General features: G+C 42.5%; 1 protein-coding gene across 5 annotated transcripts in view; it reads left to right on the plus strand.

Moving 5' to 3' along the window:
- P4HA3 (prolyl 4-hydroxylase subunit alpha 3) overlaps positions 1–16,446 on the plus strand; it is a 39,207-nt gene that overhangs the window by 8,268 nt on the left and 14,493 nt on the right. For 4 of the 5 annotated variants that reach the window (XM_032358253.1, XM_032358248.1, XM_032358251.1 and 1 more), the window contains 5 exons: positions 40–263; positions 4,885–5,034; positions 11,589–11,640; positions 13,765–13,928; positions 14,169–14,345. In XM_032358253.1, the coding sequence (XP_032214144.1) occupies positions 40–263; positions 4,885–5,034; positions 11,589–11,640; positions 13,765–13,928; positions 14,169–14,345 (767 nt within the window). The remainder of the gene's footprint in view (positions 1–39; positions 264–4,884; positions 5,035–11,588; positions 11,641–13,764; positions 13,929–14,168; positions 14,346–16,446) is intronic. The other variant, XM_032358249.1, reaches the window with a different exon arrangement.

The raw sequence follows: 16,446 nt of genomic DNA on the forward strand, positions 1-16,446 counted from the left end.
TTTTTGAATGGTGGATTGGTGTTTTTACCGCCTTGACAGCTCTGAAAGATGGTTATGAGAAGGTGGAGCAGGACCTCCCAGCCTTTGAGGACGTGGAGGGAGCAGCAAGGGCCTTGATGCGGCTGCAGGATGTGTACATGCTCAACGTGAAGGGCCTGGCCCGAGGCGTCTTCCAAAGAGTCGCTGGCTCCGCCGTCACTGACCTGTACAGCCCCAGGAGGCTCTTCTCCCTCACGGCAGATGACTGCTTCCAAGTTGGCAAGGTAAAGGTATCCAGAGAGAGAGAGCGAAGCGCTCAGCCCTTGTTTTTTTTTTTTTTTTTTGTGGATAAAGGAACTATATCCTGATTGCTTTTACATGCTTTAAGTCCTTCCAGCAAACTTGGAAATTTGGTATAATTCTCCATTTTCAGATGAAGAAGCCGAAGGTCAGATACGGTAAATAATCTGCCCAAGGTTACACAATTTTAAGTAGCAGAAATAAATTCTGAACCTGAGTCTTTTTTTTTTTTTTTTAAAGATTTTATTTATTTATTTGACAGAGAGAAATCACAAGTAGGCAGAGAGGCAGGCAGAGAGAGAGAGAGAGAGGAGGAAGCAGGCTCCCTGCTGAGCAGAGAGCCCGATGCGGGCCTCGATCCCAGGACCCTGAGATCATGACCTGAGCCGAAGGCAGCGGCTTAACCCACTGAGCCACCCAGGCGCCCTGAACCTGAGTCTTTTAACCCTGAGTCCAATGTTCTTTCCATAATAACTAAGGTGATCACATACGCAGGATATTCTGGAGAGTAAAGGGAGTGTTACTAGTTATGGCCGGACGACAGATATAAATTGGGACTGGGAAAAATGGTCCTGGGGTCACCCTAACAGTAGTGCCCTGCCAGCAGATGAAAGGCTGGGTGGAAAGGAGAAGCAGGGTTCAAGGTTGGGGAAGGGGAGAAGAGATAGAGATGTGAGGTAAGGTCACGAAAACTCAGCCTCCTGAGACTTTCTGGAATCCCTTGCAACATTTCCTGAGCATTTAGAAGTATTGGATTAAGGTAGTGTCAAAAAGCTGAGGCCATTCACTGAAGATTACTTGAGGAAATAGACTTCAGGAACCTTCCATATGAGAAATTTAACTGATCTTTGATCATAACTTATAAGCACACTTGAGGTTATTTTACAATATATTCTTTGTTAGCCTTTGCCACAAGAAGTAATGGAGTAAGTCCTTTTTAATTTTGAAGATGTGTATTGCAGGAAAGTAAATTTTCCCAGCCCCTGCAGTATTCATTAGCATATCTGAGACTGGGCCTCATGTGCCCTGATTTTAAGTTTTAGAGATCAGTCTTCCAAATTAGTGCAGAGTGGGTTGCCCTAAGCCTCTCTATGTACCATTTTCCCTTCTCTAGGATTCTGAATGGAATCAGCTCAATCATCATGTTCATGGCTAATTTAAATTTCAGCCAGGTAAAATAGTTCTGTGTATGGTACCAATATACACTTCATTTGTGAAGCCTTTCTGAAACTAAAACCATATGTTGAAAATGCAGTAAGTGCCTTCCTGAAACCCTCACTGGCCATCTTTATTTTTGTCTTGATTCACTTATTTTAAAAGATAAAACATTTCAAATATAAGAAAACTATATAAAATAATATAACAAGCAATTATATCTATAATTGAGGTGAAATATGTTAAAATTTTGCAATGTTCATTTCAAATTTTTAAAAAGGAATTTATGTAAAACAGAAGGCATTAAGGTTAATATTAAAAAATGAATTTACATATAGCTCAATAAAGCCCCCCTGCTCTTTCTCCTCACCACTCCTGACCCCTCCCTTCCACTCAACCCTTGCCTGGGTGCCCAGGAACTGTCCTAAGCCATACAATATATGTGTACTATCCTGAGTCCAGCTTCTTTCAGCACACTGGATCTGTGAAATTTATCCACCTGTTGCATTTATTAATAGTTCATTCTTTTTTAGTGCTGAGTAGTATTCCGTTGTATGAGTATACTACATGCTGTTTATCCAGTCTACTAGGAATGGATGCTTGCCTTTTTCCAGCCTGGGCTACTGTGAATAAAGCTGCTATTAACATTCTTGTTTTCTGTGAACAATTGTTTTTATTTCTCTGGGAGTGGTCTTGCCGGGTCAAAGAAAAAGCTTCAATAATTATTAACGTGTGGTCAAATTTATTTCATCTACACATCTCTAATCTCCTCATCCATGGATTATTTCAAAGCAGACCAGCCTTTCTAGTTTCTGAAATTCTTAGTTGTCTAATTGTACTTTGCCACAGTCATGTCTATTGACTCTTGCTCATGACTGATTATTTCCTGATATGGTTTATTATGTTTGTGAGCTTATTTTTAGTAGGACTTTTTTTCCCCATCTAGAAGAATCTCTGTGACTGGAGTTATGGGAATATCACTCCAAAGGGTTCTGGGTTTTCTTTTTCCAGTACTCTGGTGGTATCACTGGCCTAAGATTCCTTTTTTTTTTTTTTTTGGAGTACATTATATCTGAGTGATTTATTTATTTTATAATACAAAGTTTGTGCCTTTTGACCCCCTTCACCCATTTCACTCTCCCCCTACTTCCCACCTCTGGCAACCAGTCTGTTCTCTGTATCTATAGGCTCAGGTTTTTGTTATTGTGTTATTTTAGATTCCACGTATAAGTGAGATTGTATGGTATTTGTCTTTCTCTAACTTATTTCACTTAGCGTAATGCCCTCAAGGTCCATCCATGTTGTTGGAAGCGGCAACTTTCCTTTTTAATGGCTGAATAATATTCCATCGGGTGTGTGTGTGTGACATTTCTTTATCCATTCATCTATCAATGGACACTTAAGTTGTTTCCATATCTTGACTGTTGTAAATAATACTGGCAGTGAACATGGGGGTGCATATCTTTTCGGGTTAGTGTTTCCATTTTATTTAGATAAATACCAGAAGTGGAATTGGTAGATCAAACTTCTGTTTTTGATTTTTTGAGGAACCTCCGTATTATTTTCCACATTGGCTGCACCAATTTACTTTCCTGCCAACAGTGCATAGCACTATTGCTCTATGTCCTTGCCAGCACAATTTCTTGTCCTTTTGATAATAGCTACTCTAACAGGCAAGAGGTGATATCTCATTGTGGTTTTGATTTGCACTGACCATAGATCCATTTTGATATTGATTTCTTGGCCTGGAGTTTCCTGAGCTATATGAATAATGCAGATTCAAACCCTAAACTCACATGAAACATAGGCTCAAGACTGTGAATATTTTAAGGAGACATTTTGCTTCCTCTGAACAACATCCAGACAGAAACAAACCAGTTTTCTTGACTGTTTGCAACAATGGATAGATTTTTTCTGGTCTACCTTTCCTTTAAGGTATAGTTTTTCATGGATTTCAGTTTTATGAGTGTGTCTTTTTTCTAGTGCCTAGGTTTTGGGAGGTGTAAGGAGGGGCTCATGTGGGCAGTATAACCAAATTTTGCTAAGTACCGGGATTACTAACACTGCCCCCATCCTAAGCAGCTTCAGCATCTGCTCTTAAGCTCATTGCTGAGGTTTTTAGCTCCTTTTTTGTTTCTGGTACCTGGGTATATTCCATTGTTTCTTGAAAATATATCATAAAATATTTGTTATATTTTATTCAAAAGTTCCAAGTCTTTTTGCTTGGAAGCATTCCAGTTATCTCAATCTACCATATTTTTGGGACTTGGGAAAACTTAAACAAATTGTTAACTTTGCAGAAAAAGTTCAGTCATTTTGGCTGTTATTCTTCAACTCAACCTTTTTACATAAACAGGAAAAGTAAGGATCAGAGAAATAACATGGCAGATGAATGGCAGACCTGGAAGAAAAGCTGATTTACTGTTTTAGACTGCAGAGTTTCAGTACCTCTAGGTTCTGCCCTGTCTTTTTGCCAATCGGAAGTTAGAGTAGAATTAGAATTTTTTGTAAGAGTGCTTCCAACTCTGTAATTTTATAATTCCATGCTGTCTCCAACATCTACTTCCAGGAAATTCCACCTGCAGTGCTGGCATTCTAGTTAACTGTAAGCTGTTAAAAGACAGGAGCAAACTCTAGTACACCTTGCCACATTCCCGCCTTCCAACATTTAATATAGAAAAAAGTCACTGGGCTGTTTGAGCATTCCCATGTGGGTCTAATACATTGTGTTGCAATTATTGATTTACTCTTTTGCCCTTCATATGACTATAAGCTCTTTAAGGTCAGGGATCACCAGATACATTGCAAATACTCGGTAAATATTGAATAAATAAATGAGTGAATTCAGTCCATTTCTCGCATTGCTATTGGCAGTATCTTTTTAAAAGCCCAACACTCACAACTCTAATTAACTTAGCCCATGCTACCTTGAAGTTCATTTCTTGCTTCTCCTCACCTTAGGCTATAACACAGTGTCTAACTTGAACACAAGTTGCTTTTGGCTCTGTTTCTGCCATTCCCTCACTTTAAAATGTTTTTCCTTTCAATCTCTGCTCATTGAAATTCTTTTCTTTCTTCAGGGGAAGTCTACCTCAGATGCCACTTCTGCCATGAAGCCTTCTGAGATTCCCAAGTCTCTCCCTTCTCTGCCTCCATGACATATTATGCGTGTTTCCTTTGAGTATTCGTGCATTTTGCCCAGTATTACAGTTAACTGAGTTCATATCTCTCTTCTCCCCATATTATAATTTTCTTAAATGCAAGAATCCTTGTGTCTTTGCTACCTCTAGAACAATGCATTGGATATAATGGATGGTTGATAAATTGAATTTAAATGAATTTGAGATGAAAACTTGCCTGCTTGTTTTCTATAGGCCCTCTTACTCTTTGTCATTTCCTTTCCTCTACCTGTGGATTCAGGCTTAATGATGGTACTTATGTTACCTACAGGTGGCATATGACATGGGGGATTACTACCATGCCATTCCGTGGCTGGAGGAGGCTGTCAGTCTCTTCCGAGGATCTTATGGAGAATGGAAGACAGAGGATGAGGCAAGTCTAGAGGATGCCTTGGATCACTTGGCCTTTGCCTATTTCCAGGTAGGGGAGTAAGGAGGCTCACTACTTTTATCACAATAAATATAGTGCTTTATATCTGCTTGACAATTTCCTACACATTTTCATGTCTCAATTTATTTCATCTTCCCAACAGGACCAAATGTGAGTCAAGCAGGGCAGTTGTTTTATTATTTCCATATTTCACATGTGAGTAAACTAAATCTCAAAAAAATTCCTAACTTGTCAGGAAGTTCATAGAGCTGGGATTAGGGCCCAAGTCTGTTTTACTCTTAGTCTGGTGCTCTTTCTAGTACCTTGACTGCTTTAAAACCATCGTCTTCTGTGTAGGAGGCAGGCTCCCACCTGTAGTGCAGCAGGGGCATTGACAAATGTCTAACGGGTTCATAGTTGATGTAGAGCACTCTTTTACGCTGTCAGCAGCTTCTGTCTTCTCACAGGTGTTCTGTCATGATATTTCCATATCCAAGGAAGAAGTTTGGTTGTTATGGTAGGGGCCCAGGGCAGGCTGTCCCAATATGGGCCACTTTGGCATAAAGATTATTTTGAGTTAAAAGTAATCAAAACCCAGCAGATGCAGGAAAAGCACTCTGCCTCCTTGCAACTGCCAAGATTATGTTGGAAAGGAGAATCTGTAACAGGCAGAGACTCCCCTTGACCTAAGAACTCTGCACAATAGGGCAACTGTGTTTCTCCAAACATCTCCCTTCACCTTCTTGCTGATGAACTTTCTCCCCCTTGTGTCCTCTGACTCTACCCTTCTTAACTCATAGAAGCTTCATGTTGCCTCACTGTCTTTAGAATTTTGTGTCTGTGTGGATTCCCGTGCCTACTACATTTGATTTTCTCCTGTTAATCTGTCTCATGTCAATTTAATTTTATGTCCAGCTAGAAGGACCATGGGCAGAGGAAGGACTTCCTCCTAACATTATCCTCTCCTATCTGCAGCTGAGTCCAACTGTACTATGACTAGTGTCTGGCTATCGAGCTGGTGTCACTGGTTTGTAGTGACGCTAGCGCCTCCTCCAGGGATTGCTTTTCCTTGGCACTTGATCTATGAGCTGTTGTAGTTCCTCTCGTGGAAGCTCATTTCCCTGAATAGGGAGATCTGCTGTCCTTTTATATAGCTAATCTGTTTCCCACCAGAATTGTATAGTCTTCAAGAATAAGCTGGAAATATTGTTTACAGAGCCAATTCCTTAGAGTTTCCAAAGCTAATAAACCATTTCTGCTCTCTACGTTCCTTTCTCTTTCCCCCTTTTCCTGAGAAAAGGGAGGAGGACTTGGGTGGTCCAAACCCACATGTTGCCACCAAAACAGATTTATTCTCAGAGTAGCAAATGGGCCTGTGCCTCTCATGGAAATTCCTGGTAAGTGGGTCTTTGTTGTAAGACTTTCCAGGGTGCTCTTCCTAATGCGCCTGCTCAATTGCTCTGTATTAAAGCTCTAATAGAATCACTGTAGTACAACTAAGGCAAGAAGAAATTGGGTTTTAATAGAGGAAGAAAACGGAATTGACACAGAGACTAGGAGAAGATGAACTCAAGCAGCTTACCCTGAGAAACAGGGCTTCAAATGCAGCGCCTGAGGACTGGTTTTGGCTTTTTTACCCTCTGAAGACTCAGGTTTCTCCTCCGCTCACTGGTAGACTCTCCCTTTCCACAATTGCGCTTTGTCTGGTAATTTTTATTCATCTCACAAGGCATAGCTCAAATGTCACCTACTTGTGAAGACTTCCTCAATTCTCCTCAGACTTCTCAGACTCCTTTGTGCTCTTACAGCACATTTTTTTACACGACAGTAATAGAACACATCAGGCATTGTCTCATAGACAGTTATGGTCCCCTTTTTAGCCCTTATAAATTTGGGATAGTCGTCCCTCTGTGGATCTTTCATTATCATATAAAATATGTGATATATAATTATTTGTACTATGAAAATATTATATGTAATATATAATATCATATAACATATAATGCTTATGATGAAGTTCTAGAACCTAGGTGAGGTTCGGTGGGCTGAGGTCCGGAGCCGATGACCAAGAAAGAATTCTTGAGCCATCTTTGGTGCAAAATGGTGGTTTATTAAAGCACGGGGACAGGACCTGTGGGCAGGAGGAGCTGCTGCCCCGGGGTTGTGAGGGATGGCAGGTTATATACCTTGTGGTTGGGGGAAGGTGAGGGGAAGGGAGATTCTTGGTGGGGTGTTATGATCCTGCTATCATTTACATTCCCTTCTACCTCAGCCTCCTCCAGTTTATGATGGGGAGGGAGACATTAGGGCTTTAGGAACTGAGAGTTATTTGCCTCTGGAAATTTTTACTATTGATAAGGTAACCTCCCTGTTTGTAGATCTCTAGGACATCTGTAGAGCAAGGGAGATTCCTTTTCTGCAGGATTGTGATTTCTGCAAGTTAACTATTTATCGTTTTATGGCAGTCAAGGGTGCCTGAGGAATGCTATACATATTACAGAGGGGAGCGGGTGGAGAGGGGGGTGGAAGGTGCCAGCTTTTGCTTTGTCCTCAGCCAGCTTCCTGCTCCCCCATCACTTATATAATAGCTTTTCATGATATATTTTAGTAAAAAATTATTTCAGTAATTTTTTTAGAAGAATTTATTTATTTATTTGACAGAGAGAGATCACAAGTAGGCAGAGAGGCAGGCAGAGAGAGAGGGGGAAGCAGGCTCCACGGTGAGCAGAGATCCCGATGTGGGACTCGATTCCAGGACCCCGGGATCATGACCTGGGCCGAAGGCAGTGGCTTAACACACTGAGCCACCCAGGCGCCCCTATTTCAGTAATTTTTAACGAGAGATAGTTGCTTAGTAATTAAACCACAGGCTCCGAAGTCAGACTGACCTGGGTTCAAATCTTTAAAAGGTGGATAATATTGATGCTGTTAGAAAGTGGGAGGAGCAGGAAGTAATTCTTTAATCTTCTGAGTGCTTGGCTGAGACATCTTTGCAATAAAAAACAGATTAATAAGAGGAAAAATACACAGGAGGTGGGGTGGAAGAATGAGAAACTCCTTGAAGTGGCCTCAGCCTCCACCTTAAATACCATTTCCAGCTAAATACAGTAGAAAGAAAGGTATGGGGGGAGGCCAATTTTGGGGAGTTACCAGGAAATGCCAACAAGGGTAAGGTTGTTATGCAGATTTAAGTGAGCTTTCTCCATTGATAAGATTCTTTTGTGATTCAAGGGGCCTGAGTGATGTAGTTGGTTAGGTGGCTGACTCTTGGTTTCACCTCATGTGGTAATCTCAGGGTCTGAGATCAAGCTCTGTGTCAGCCTCCATGCTGGGTGTGGAGTCTGCTTGAGCCTTCTCTCCATTTCCCTCTGCCCCCAACCCATGCTCTCTCTCTCTCTCAAATAAATAAATATACCTTAAAAAAAAAGATTCTCTTGTGATTCAGAGTCATCCTTCTTTTCCAGGTACACAGAGGGAGACACAAATGGAGGACTCCTTTATAAATACAAATTTCTCTCACAAAAGGGTAGCTTCTCTGGTTTTCACAGCTTCTCCTGTGAGATAAATGTCTGCCATTTATCAAAATAATTAGCTCAAAATAATCCTTTTGCCAAAGAGACATATTTTGGCTTATTTTGCTCCCCTTCAATGCTCACCTCAAAGGGGTTGTCATGAGGAATAAATGAGCTAATACATGTAAAGCCTTTAACACTGTTCATGACATGGGCACTCAACAAATGTAAGCTATTATACACTATAAGCGTACATTCACCTTGTTCATGTGACATTATATAGTGTACACATTCCATTCAAAAATAACTTTTTTCATTTTTTTTTTAAAGACTTTCTTCATTCATTTGAGAGAGGGAGAGAGAGCACAAGCAGGTAGAGGAGCAGAGGGTAAAGGAGAAGCAAACTCCCCACTGAGCAGGGAGCCCGATGTGGAGCTTGATCCCAGGACCCTAGGATCATGACCTGAGCCAAAGGCAAACGCTTAACTGAGTCACCCAGGTGCCCCAAATGTAGCTTTGTTCTTGATAAAATCTAATTTTATCTCATGAAAGAGCCCTTGAGTTTTAAAAATATATAAAGTTGTATTTTAGTTCTCTTCATCTCAAAAGAATTTGAAAAGCTATAACCTTGAGTTAATAATCTGATGTTACCAATACAGTACTTAAGTATCCCTCTGTTAACTATTGAACAGAGTAACTAATGGTATTAAATAACTGCAAACAATCTATATGTCTAGGACATCTGTGATATAGCTTTTAAGTAGAATGAAATGCAGCTATTAAAAATGTGGTCTTTATATACAAGAAAATAGTATTCAGCCTTAGGAAAGAAGGAAATTCTTAGGGGTGCCTGGATGGCTCAGTCAGTTAAGCATCTGCCTTTGGCACAGGTCATAGTCTTGCGGTTCTGGGATTGACCCCTGTGTCAGGCTCTGTATTCAGCATGGAGTCTGTTTCTCCTTCCCCCTCTCCCTCTGTGCATGCTCTCTCTCTCTCAAATAAATAAATAAATAAAATCTTTAAAAAAAACCAAAAAACGGAAATTCTGACACATGCTACAACATAGATGAACTTTGAGGATATTATGCTAAATGAAATAAGCCAGTCACAAAAAGACAAATACTGTATGATTGCACTTATATGAAGTATCTAGAGGAATCAAATTTATAGAGACAGAAAGTAGAATGGTGGTTACCGGGGACTAAAGGAAGGGGACAATTGAGAGTTGTTTGTTGGGTCCAGGGTTTCAGATTTGCAAGATGGAGAAATTCTGGGGATTGACTGCACAACAATGTGAATGTAGTTAACATAACCAAACTGTACACTTAGAGATGGTTAAGATGGTAAATTTATGTTGTGGTTTTTTTTTAGATTTTAAAAATTTATTTGATAGAGAGAGATACAGCGAGAGAGGGAACACAAGCAGGGAGAGTGGGGAAGGGAGAAGCAGGCTTCCCACTGAGCAGGGAGCCCTATGCAGGGCTTGATCCAGGACCCTGGGATCATAAGCTGAGCCAAAGGTAGATGCCCAATGACTGAACCACCCACGCTACCTATTGTTGTTTTTAAGAATCATGTATATATTTAAGAGAGAGAGGAAGAGAGCATAAGTGGGAGGGTCAGAGAGAGATGGAGAGAATCTCAAGCAGACTCCATACTCAGTGTGCAACCGCTCGAAGGGTTCAATCTCATGACCATAAGATCACGGCCTGAGCCTAAACCAAGAGTCGGACACTTAACCAAACGTGTCACCCAGGTGTCCCTAAGTTGTGTGTTTCTTTCCACAGTTAAAATATGCCATCTCCGGGGCTCCTGGGTGGCTCAGTGGGTTAAAGCCTCTGCCTTCGGCTCAGGTCATGGTCCCAGGGTCCTGGGATCGAGCCCCGCATCGGGCTCTCTGCTCAGCAGGGAGCCTGCTTCCTCCTCTCTCTCTGCCTGCCTTTCTGCCTACCTGTGATCTCTGTCTGTCAAATAAATAAATAAATAAATCTTAAAAAAAAAATGCCATCTCCGAAGATGATATAAATGATATAAAAAGTCCCCCTGATGACAATGTAGAATAAAACAACCAGGATATGAAAATGTATAACAAATGTGAATGTGTAAACGCTATACCTCTTCTAAAGTGCTTGGAGCCCCTGGGTTTCAACAGAGCATTTCTTTTTCCTGTCTCTTATGTTTCATAGTGTGCTTATTGTTGCTTTTATCACTAAACATGAATGTTTTTAAAGGCTTTGTTTATTTGAGAGAACAAGCACAAGCAGGGGGAGCAGCAGAGGGAGAGGGAGAAGCAGGCTCCCCGCTGAGCAGGGAGCCTGATGCAGGGCTTGATCCCAGAATCCTGGGATCATGACCCGAGCCAAGGCAGACATCTGACCAACTAAGCCACGCAGGCACCCTGAAACATGAATTTTTAGCATGCAACAATGAAATGACCAGAAGGATATATGATTCTATCAGTTCGTCATCATTCCTTGGCGCCCAGGGCAGGATGGCAGCCCACCTACACTGGGTTCTTTTCCCCAGTTTGTCTGGAAAGCCCCTGTGTACTTCTGAACATGTGTAGCTCAAGGTCAAATGGCAGTGGCAAGGAGAGGTCATTACTATGCAGTGGGAATGTTTCAGGTTTAGTTCTTCCTTTGGCTCCCTCCTGCTACCTTTGTAGACTACAGGAAGGACTGAGCCTGGAAAACAAATTATATTTTTACTAGGGTTTTTATAGTTTCATGTTAAATTAATAATGAAATATACCAAAATAACACCACCTTCCAGTTATGTGGTTTTGCATGCTTTAAGATTTGAGGCACTTTAAGAAAGTTTATTTTCATTTATGTTTCTACCTTCCCTGGTAAGGGTGGGAATGAGTCATTTGTAAAATGACGACACTGAGGAGACCTGAGTTGCATTAGGGGTGAAAATCCTGAATTAGAACCGAGAACCTCTACATTCCTAGTCTGCTGCTCATTTCAATGAGTCTTATTGTCTACTGGTGGTAAGAGTATTTTACAGTTTTTTAAATCCATTTAATGATTTGGTCAAAGAAGATATCCTCAGTGTGGCTAATGCCTCCTTTCCTTTCTTTTTGTTTTATAGGCTGGCAATGTTTCCTGTGCCCTCAGCCTTTCCCGAGAGTTTCTTCTCTACAGTACGTAATGATAGACGATCAATGAGCCACGGCTCTGAGTCACTGGGAAATCCCTTCTGCTCCTGGCCCTTAATCCCTGCAAGGAAAAGACAGCTATGTGTTTTTATTTCTCTAATATTATAATCCAAGCCACATTTCTAATTTTGGATTGAATCTTACTTAGCTACTGATCAATATATCAGGGGGAAATTTTTTGGTCTGTGGGAAAATGCTAAGGAGGTAACAGTCTGTCCCTTTCCTCTTCCACTTGCAGCCGGGTGTACGTTAGTGCTGCTCCAGTGGGGAACAAGGCCAGGACTGGACGCACACAAAGTCAGTGAGAGCTGTGTGTGCAAGGGGAGTGATTCCGCAGGATTATTTTGGCTGTTTTTTGGCTGTTTCCACAGAGATATCTGTTCTTCCCTTTAAACCAGAGCTCGCTTGGCCATCAAGCACCCTGCTCTGTTAGTGCAGGGTTCAGCTTCGACCCTTCTCACACATCACATCACCAGAGTGGAACAGGAGCAAGAATTCCCAGCCTAGTTCTCTGCTTGGGTATTTTTTAGGTAAAATTTTGGTGGAAGCTGGTTTCCCAGGCTTTCCTTTAATAAGATAGTGAGATACTAAAGTAAGTAAATAATCACTGTGATATTTTAATATTTATAAAGTGTTTCACATAGGACTTCACAGTTGTATGTATTTATTGCTTTTTAATGAATCCATTTAGTAACATTATTCCATTCTGGAAACTGGGCAAACAGTAGGATGTGGAAGTAGCCATATGGTCTGGAGACATGTGGGCAATTACTACAGGCAAAATGATAACCCAGCCCTTCTTTCTTTCTTTCTTTTTTTTTTTTTTAAGATTTTATTTATTTATTTGATAGAGATCGCAGGTGGGCAGCGAGACAGGCAGAGACAGAGGAGGAAGCAGCTCACCGCTGAGCAGAGAGCCAGACGCAGGGCTCAATCCCAGGACCCTGGGATCATGACCTGAGCCGAAGGCAAAGGCTCTAAGCCACTGAGCCACCCAGGCGCCCCAACCCAGCCCTTCTTTATTTCTTTATGTTTGGCTATTAAAATTTCTGCCTGTCCCAGAGAACCCAAACCATGTGCAGTTATAGGTGGAATAGGACAAAGCAAATTAAAATTACCAGTTCCATTTCTGGCCTTGTAGTATTTTCACTGGGGTTTGGGGGTCATTACTTCTATTCTCCTTAACTTCATTTTGCCTCTTGTTACAAAAAGGTTGGTAACTTTTGCCAGGGGTGTGGTGGTGGTGGTTAGAGGCACACTGAACTCCTCAGAGAACAATGCTTTGGGATCATTAGAACAATCCAGTACATCCTTCTGAGAGGCACTAAAACTCAGGCACAGAGGCTAGCAGGCCATGGGTAGCTGCCAGCCCATGGACCTCTTATAGCCACAGTGGGCACCAACACGTGGGCACAGATAAGATACAAGACCCCAGGGGGAACCCAGGCTAGAACCAAAGCCTAGAACCCCTCAGTCTCACACTGCACTGCTCTATATGTAGGCCAGTTGGGAATTTTGAAGGATCTCATAGACTGGGAAATGGATTAGCTTTCACTGCTCTAGGGAAGAATAGGTTGGGTCTCTCTGCTTTAGGCTCTAGCTCTCTGGACTTCTCTTTCATGGCAGTTACGGGTTTCATTGTGAGTAGTTATTTAATGTAGCTTTTCTCCATTAGGCTCCAAACTCTGGGAGGTTAGCCTCTAACACAGTACCCAGTACCTTGTAGATTTTTACTGAAAATTTATTGAATGGGTAAATGAATAAAGGAAGGAAGGAATGAGTTAAGCTTCTTCCTAATACATAAAACTTACCATCACACTATCCTAGAGCTGCCATCCTTATGATCCCTTGATCTAACAGTGTTAAGTACCACTTTCTTTCCCAAAGTCCTTTGCACCCTCAGATCTACTGGACCTAACTCAATCTTTCTTAATACAGGTAATCTTCTGGGATTGAGGGCCTTATATCCTCCTGTGCATGGACACGGGAGCTTTTCAGGGTGGCCAGTGGCTGGTTGTATGTGACTGGGAAGCTATAGGAAACCTTGGCAGCACTCTCTGAGACCATTGTTTGTTAATCTGTATTATTCCCTGCTTTGATTTCTTCCAGGCCCAGATAATAAGAGGATGGCCAGGAATGTGTTGAAATATGAAAAACTTTTGGCAGAGAGCCCCAACCAGGTGGTAGCTGAGGCTGTCATCCAGAGGCCCAATGTTCCCCACCTGCAGACCAGAGACACCTACGAGGGGTTATGTCAGACCCTGGGATCCCAGGTAGGATTCCTCAGCGAAAGAGAAAGGGGGAATAGCTTACCCAGAGAAAGAGAAGGTAGCATTGGAATGATGTGAGGGGAAAAGGCTGATGGATTAGAAATGTAAAGCTCATTTGGACAGCATCAGAGGGACCACATTCTCAATCTCCCACATACCAGTTTTTTTATGCCATAGTTCCCTACATTGGCTTCTTCTCCTAAACCCTTCATCTCTTATACTGACTCTAGTTTTTCCTTCCAGCCTATTCACTACCAGATCCCTAGCCTTTACTGCTCCTACGAGACAAATTCAAGCCCCTACCTGCTGCTCCAGCCCATCCGGAAGGAGGTCATCCACTTGGAGCCCTACGTTGTTCTCTACCATGACTTCATCAGTGACATGGAGGCTCAGAAGATTAGAGGGCTTGCAGAACCGTGGGTGAGTATCCCCAAAGCCTGCCTAGAACTTCGCTTTGTGTCATCACATGCCTGGAGTTCAGGAATGTGAGAACAGTCAGCCTGAACAACTATACACTTTACCAGTACAGGAATTCAAAATGCCAGCCATTCCATAAAACAAATCAATGGTGAAAAAAAAAATCACAGAAGTCATTGCTTTTGGAGGGAGGGGATTGGCTGGGGAAGGGGACAAAGGCATTTTCTGGGATGTTGAAAATGTGCTCTCAATATCTTGTTAGGGATGTGGAGTACATAGCTGTGTACATTTGTGAAAATTCAGCAAATGGTACACTTGAGATCTGTGCATATCATTATATGTAAATATAACCTAAAAAAGATCAAAAGGACCCCTCCTCCCCAAGTCAATCATTCCACATAATGGGTAGAAAAAAAAATTTTTTTTTAATGGGGGAAGTGGTGGACAAGGAGTGATATCCTAGTGCAAATTTACAGAATTTCAGAGAGGAAAGATTATCTTGTTTAGCTAGATTATTTTGTTAAAGAAGAAACTGAGGCCCAGAGAGGGAAAGGGACCTGATGAAGATCAGGCAGGTAGCTGGAGCCAAACCTGGAACTTAGTACATTGATGGCTGCTCTGTTATTCTGCCTTCTTGTATCGCCTTAGGCTAAGTTATGGTCAGTAACAAATAGCCCCCACATCTCAGACACAACAACAACAAAGTTTTGCTGCTTACTTACTATGTGTCTGTCTTGGGCTGGCTGCAGTTGCGGGGGTGGGGGGAGGGGCAGGCAGAACAGTCTTCACTTGGGAGACCCAGCCTGACAGAGCCGCCTGTATTTGGGACATCTCCAGTCTGACAAGAGACAAAGAGAGAGATGGCAAACTACCAGCTGTCTCCTAAAGCTTCTGCCTCTGCCCTATCTCATTGGTTGAGACAAAGCTTGGGGCCACCACTGCGGTCAACAGGGAGAGTGTGTCTAATGCTCCTACAGGAAAGGCTCCTCGAGCTGCGGTGCTAACCTTGATGCCAAGGGGAAGAGGACATTTAATCCTTGCCCAAGAAGGATGGCAGATATTTAGAAAAATAACACACCGACCTCATCAGTATAAGCATGCTGCCTCTTTAGATGGCTGTTTCAGAATTCCTTATGTCATCATGCCCTTGAGGGTGCCCTGTTTATCCAAGTGGTCGTTTGGTCACTTGTCAACAGAACTGAGCCTGCTGTGTGCCAGACACTGTACCGAGTGCGGGACATTCGCAGAGATATACTACTGGCCCTTTTTCTGTAGGAGCTCACAGCATAATGGGGGAAAACAGATATTTACAGTCCGCGGTGCTAGGCGCCCTAACAGAGGTGTGTGCAGGGAGCCATGCGTGCTATGGTGACAACAAAAAGTGAGCCTTCCTGTGAGGGAAAGGCAGATGGGTAAAGAGCAGATGGGAAGGAGGGAAAAACAGAGAAGGCTTCCCGGTGGATGTGAAATTCATCAGAGTAATAGGGTGGCAAAGGGTATGGGAGGAAGACGAAACAATATGTGCAAAGACCCCACATGGGGTGTGTTCAGAGAACAGGGTGCAGGTTGCTGGCGCAAGCGTGCAAGGGCTGGGGCGGGAGGTGATCGGAGATGAGGATAAATGGGGAGACACAGTCAGGAAGTGTCATAAATACTGTGCTGGGGAGCTTGGATTTTATCCCGGAGGCAGCAGGGAGCTCTTGGACAGTTAAAACAGGAGATTGGCATGATCAGGCCTGTTGATTTTAAGGAAGATTCTGACAGCAGACATGGATTGGAGGGACAAGAGTAGCAATAGTCATCTCATCCAGGAGCCCCTCCAGTGAGGTCTGGAATCCTTGTGCAATTTTTGAGAGCATTAAGTTCCACTGGTCAATTGGAACAAAATATCTTCAACAGCTTTGGCATCTCAGTGAGCCAGTGGTAGTATTTGGCCAGCAGCTACTTTTTTCCTTAGAACAACTCTGTTGTCTTGGTAGCAGGACAGGCAGCCCACCCCGCAGTCCGTCGGGGCCAGGTCGTCTATTTGGCAGGCAAAGACTTTGTCACTCTCCCTCTGCCCAGAAGCTGATGTGGAGACGTTGATCTCTGTCTGGTCTTGGGC

Source organism: Mustela erminea, chromosome 9 (assembly GCF_009829155.1).
Source record: "Mustela erminea isolate mMusErm1 chromosome 9, mMusErm1.Pri, whole genome shotgun sequence".
NCBI classification, from domain to species: Eukaryota; Metazoa; Chordata; class Mammalia; order Carnivora; family Mustelidae; genus Mustela; species Mustela erminea.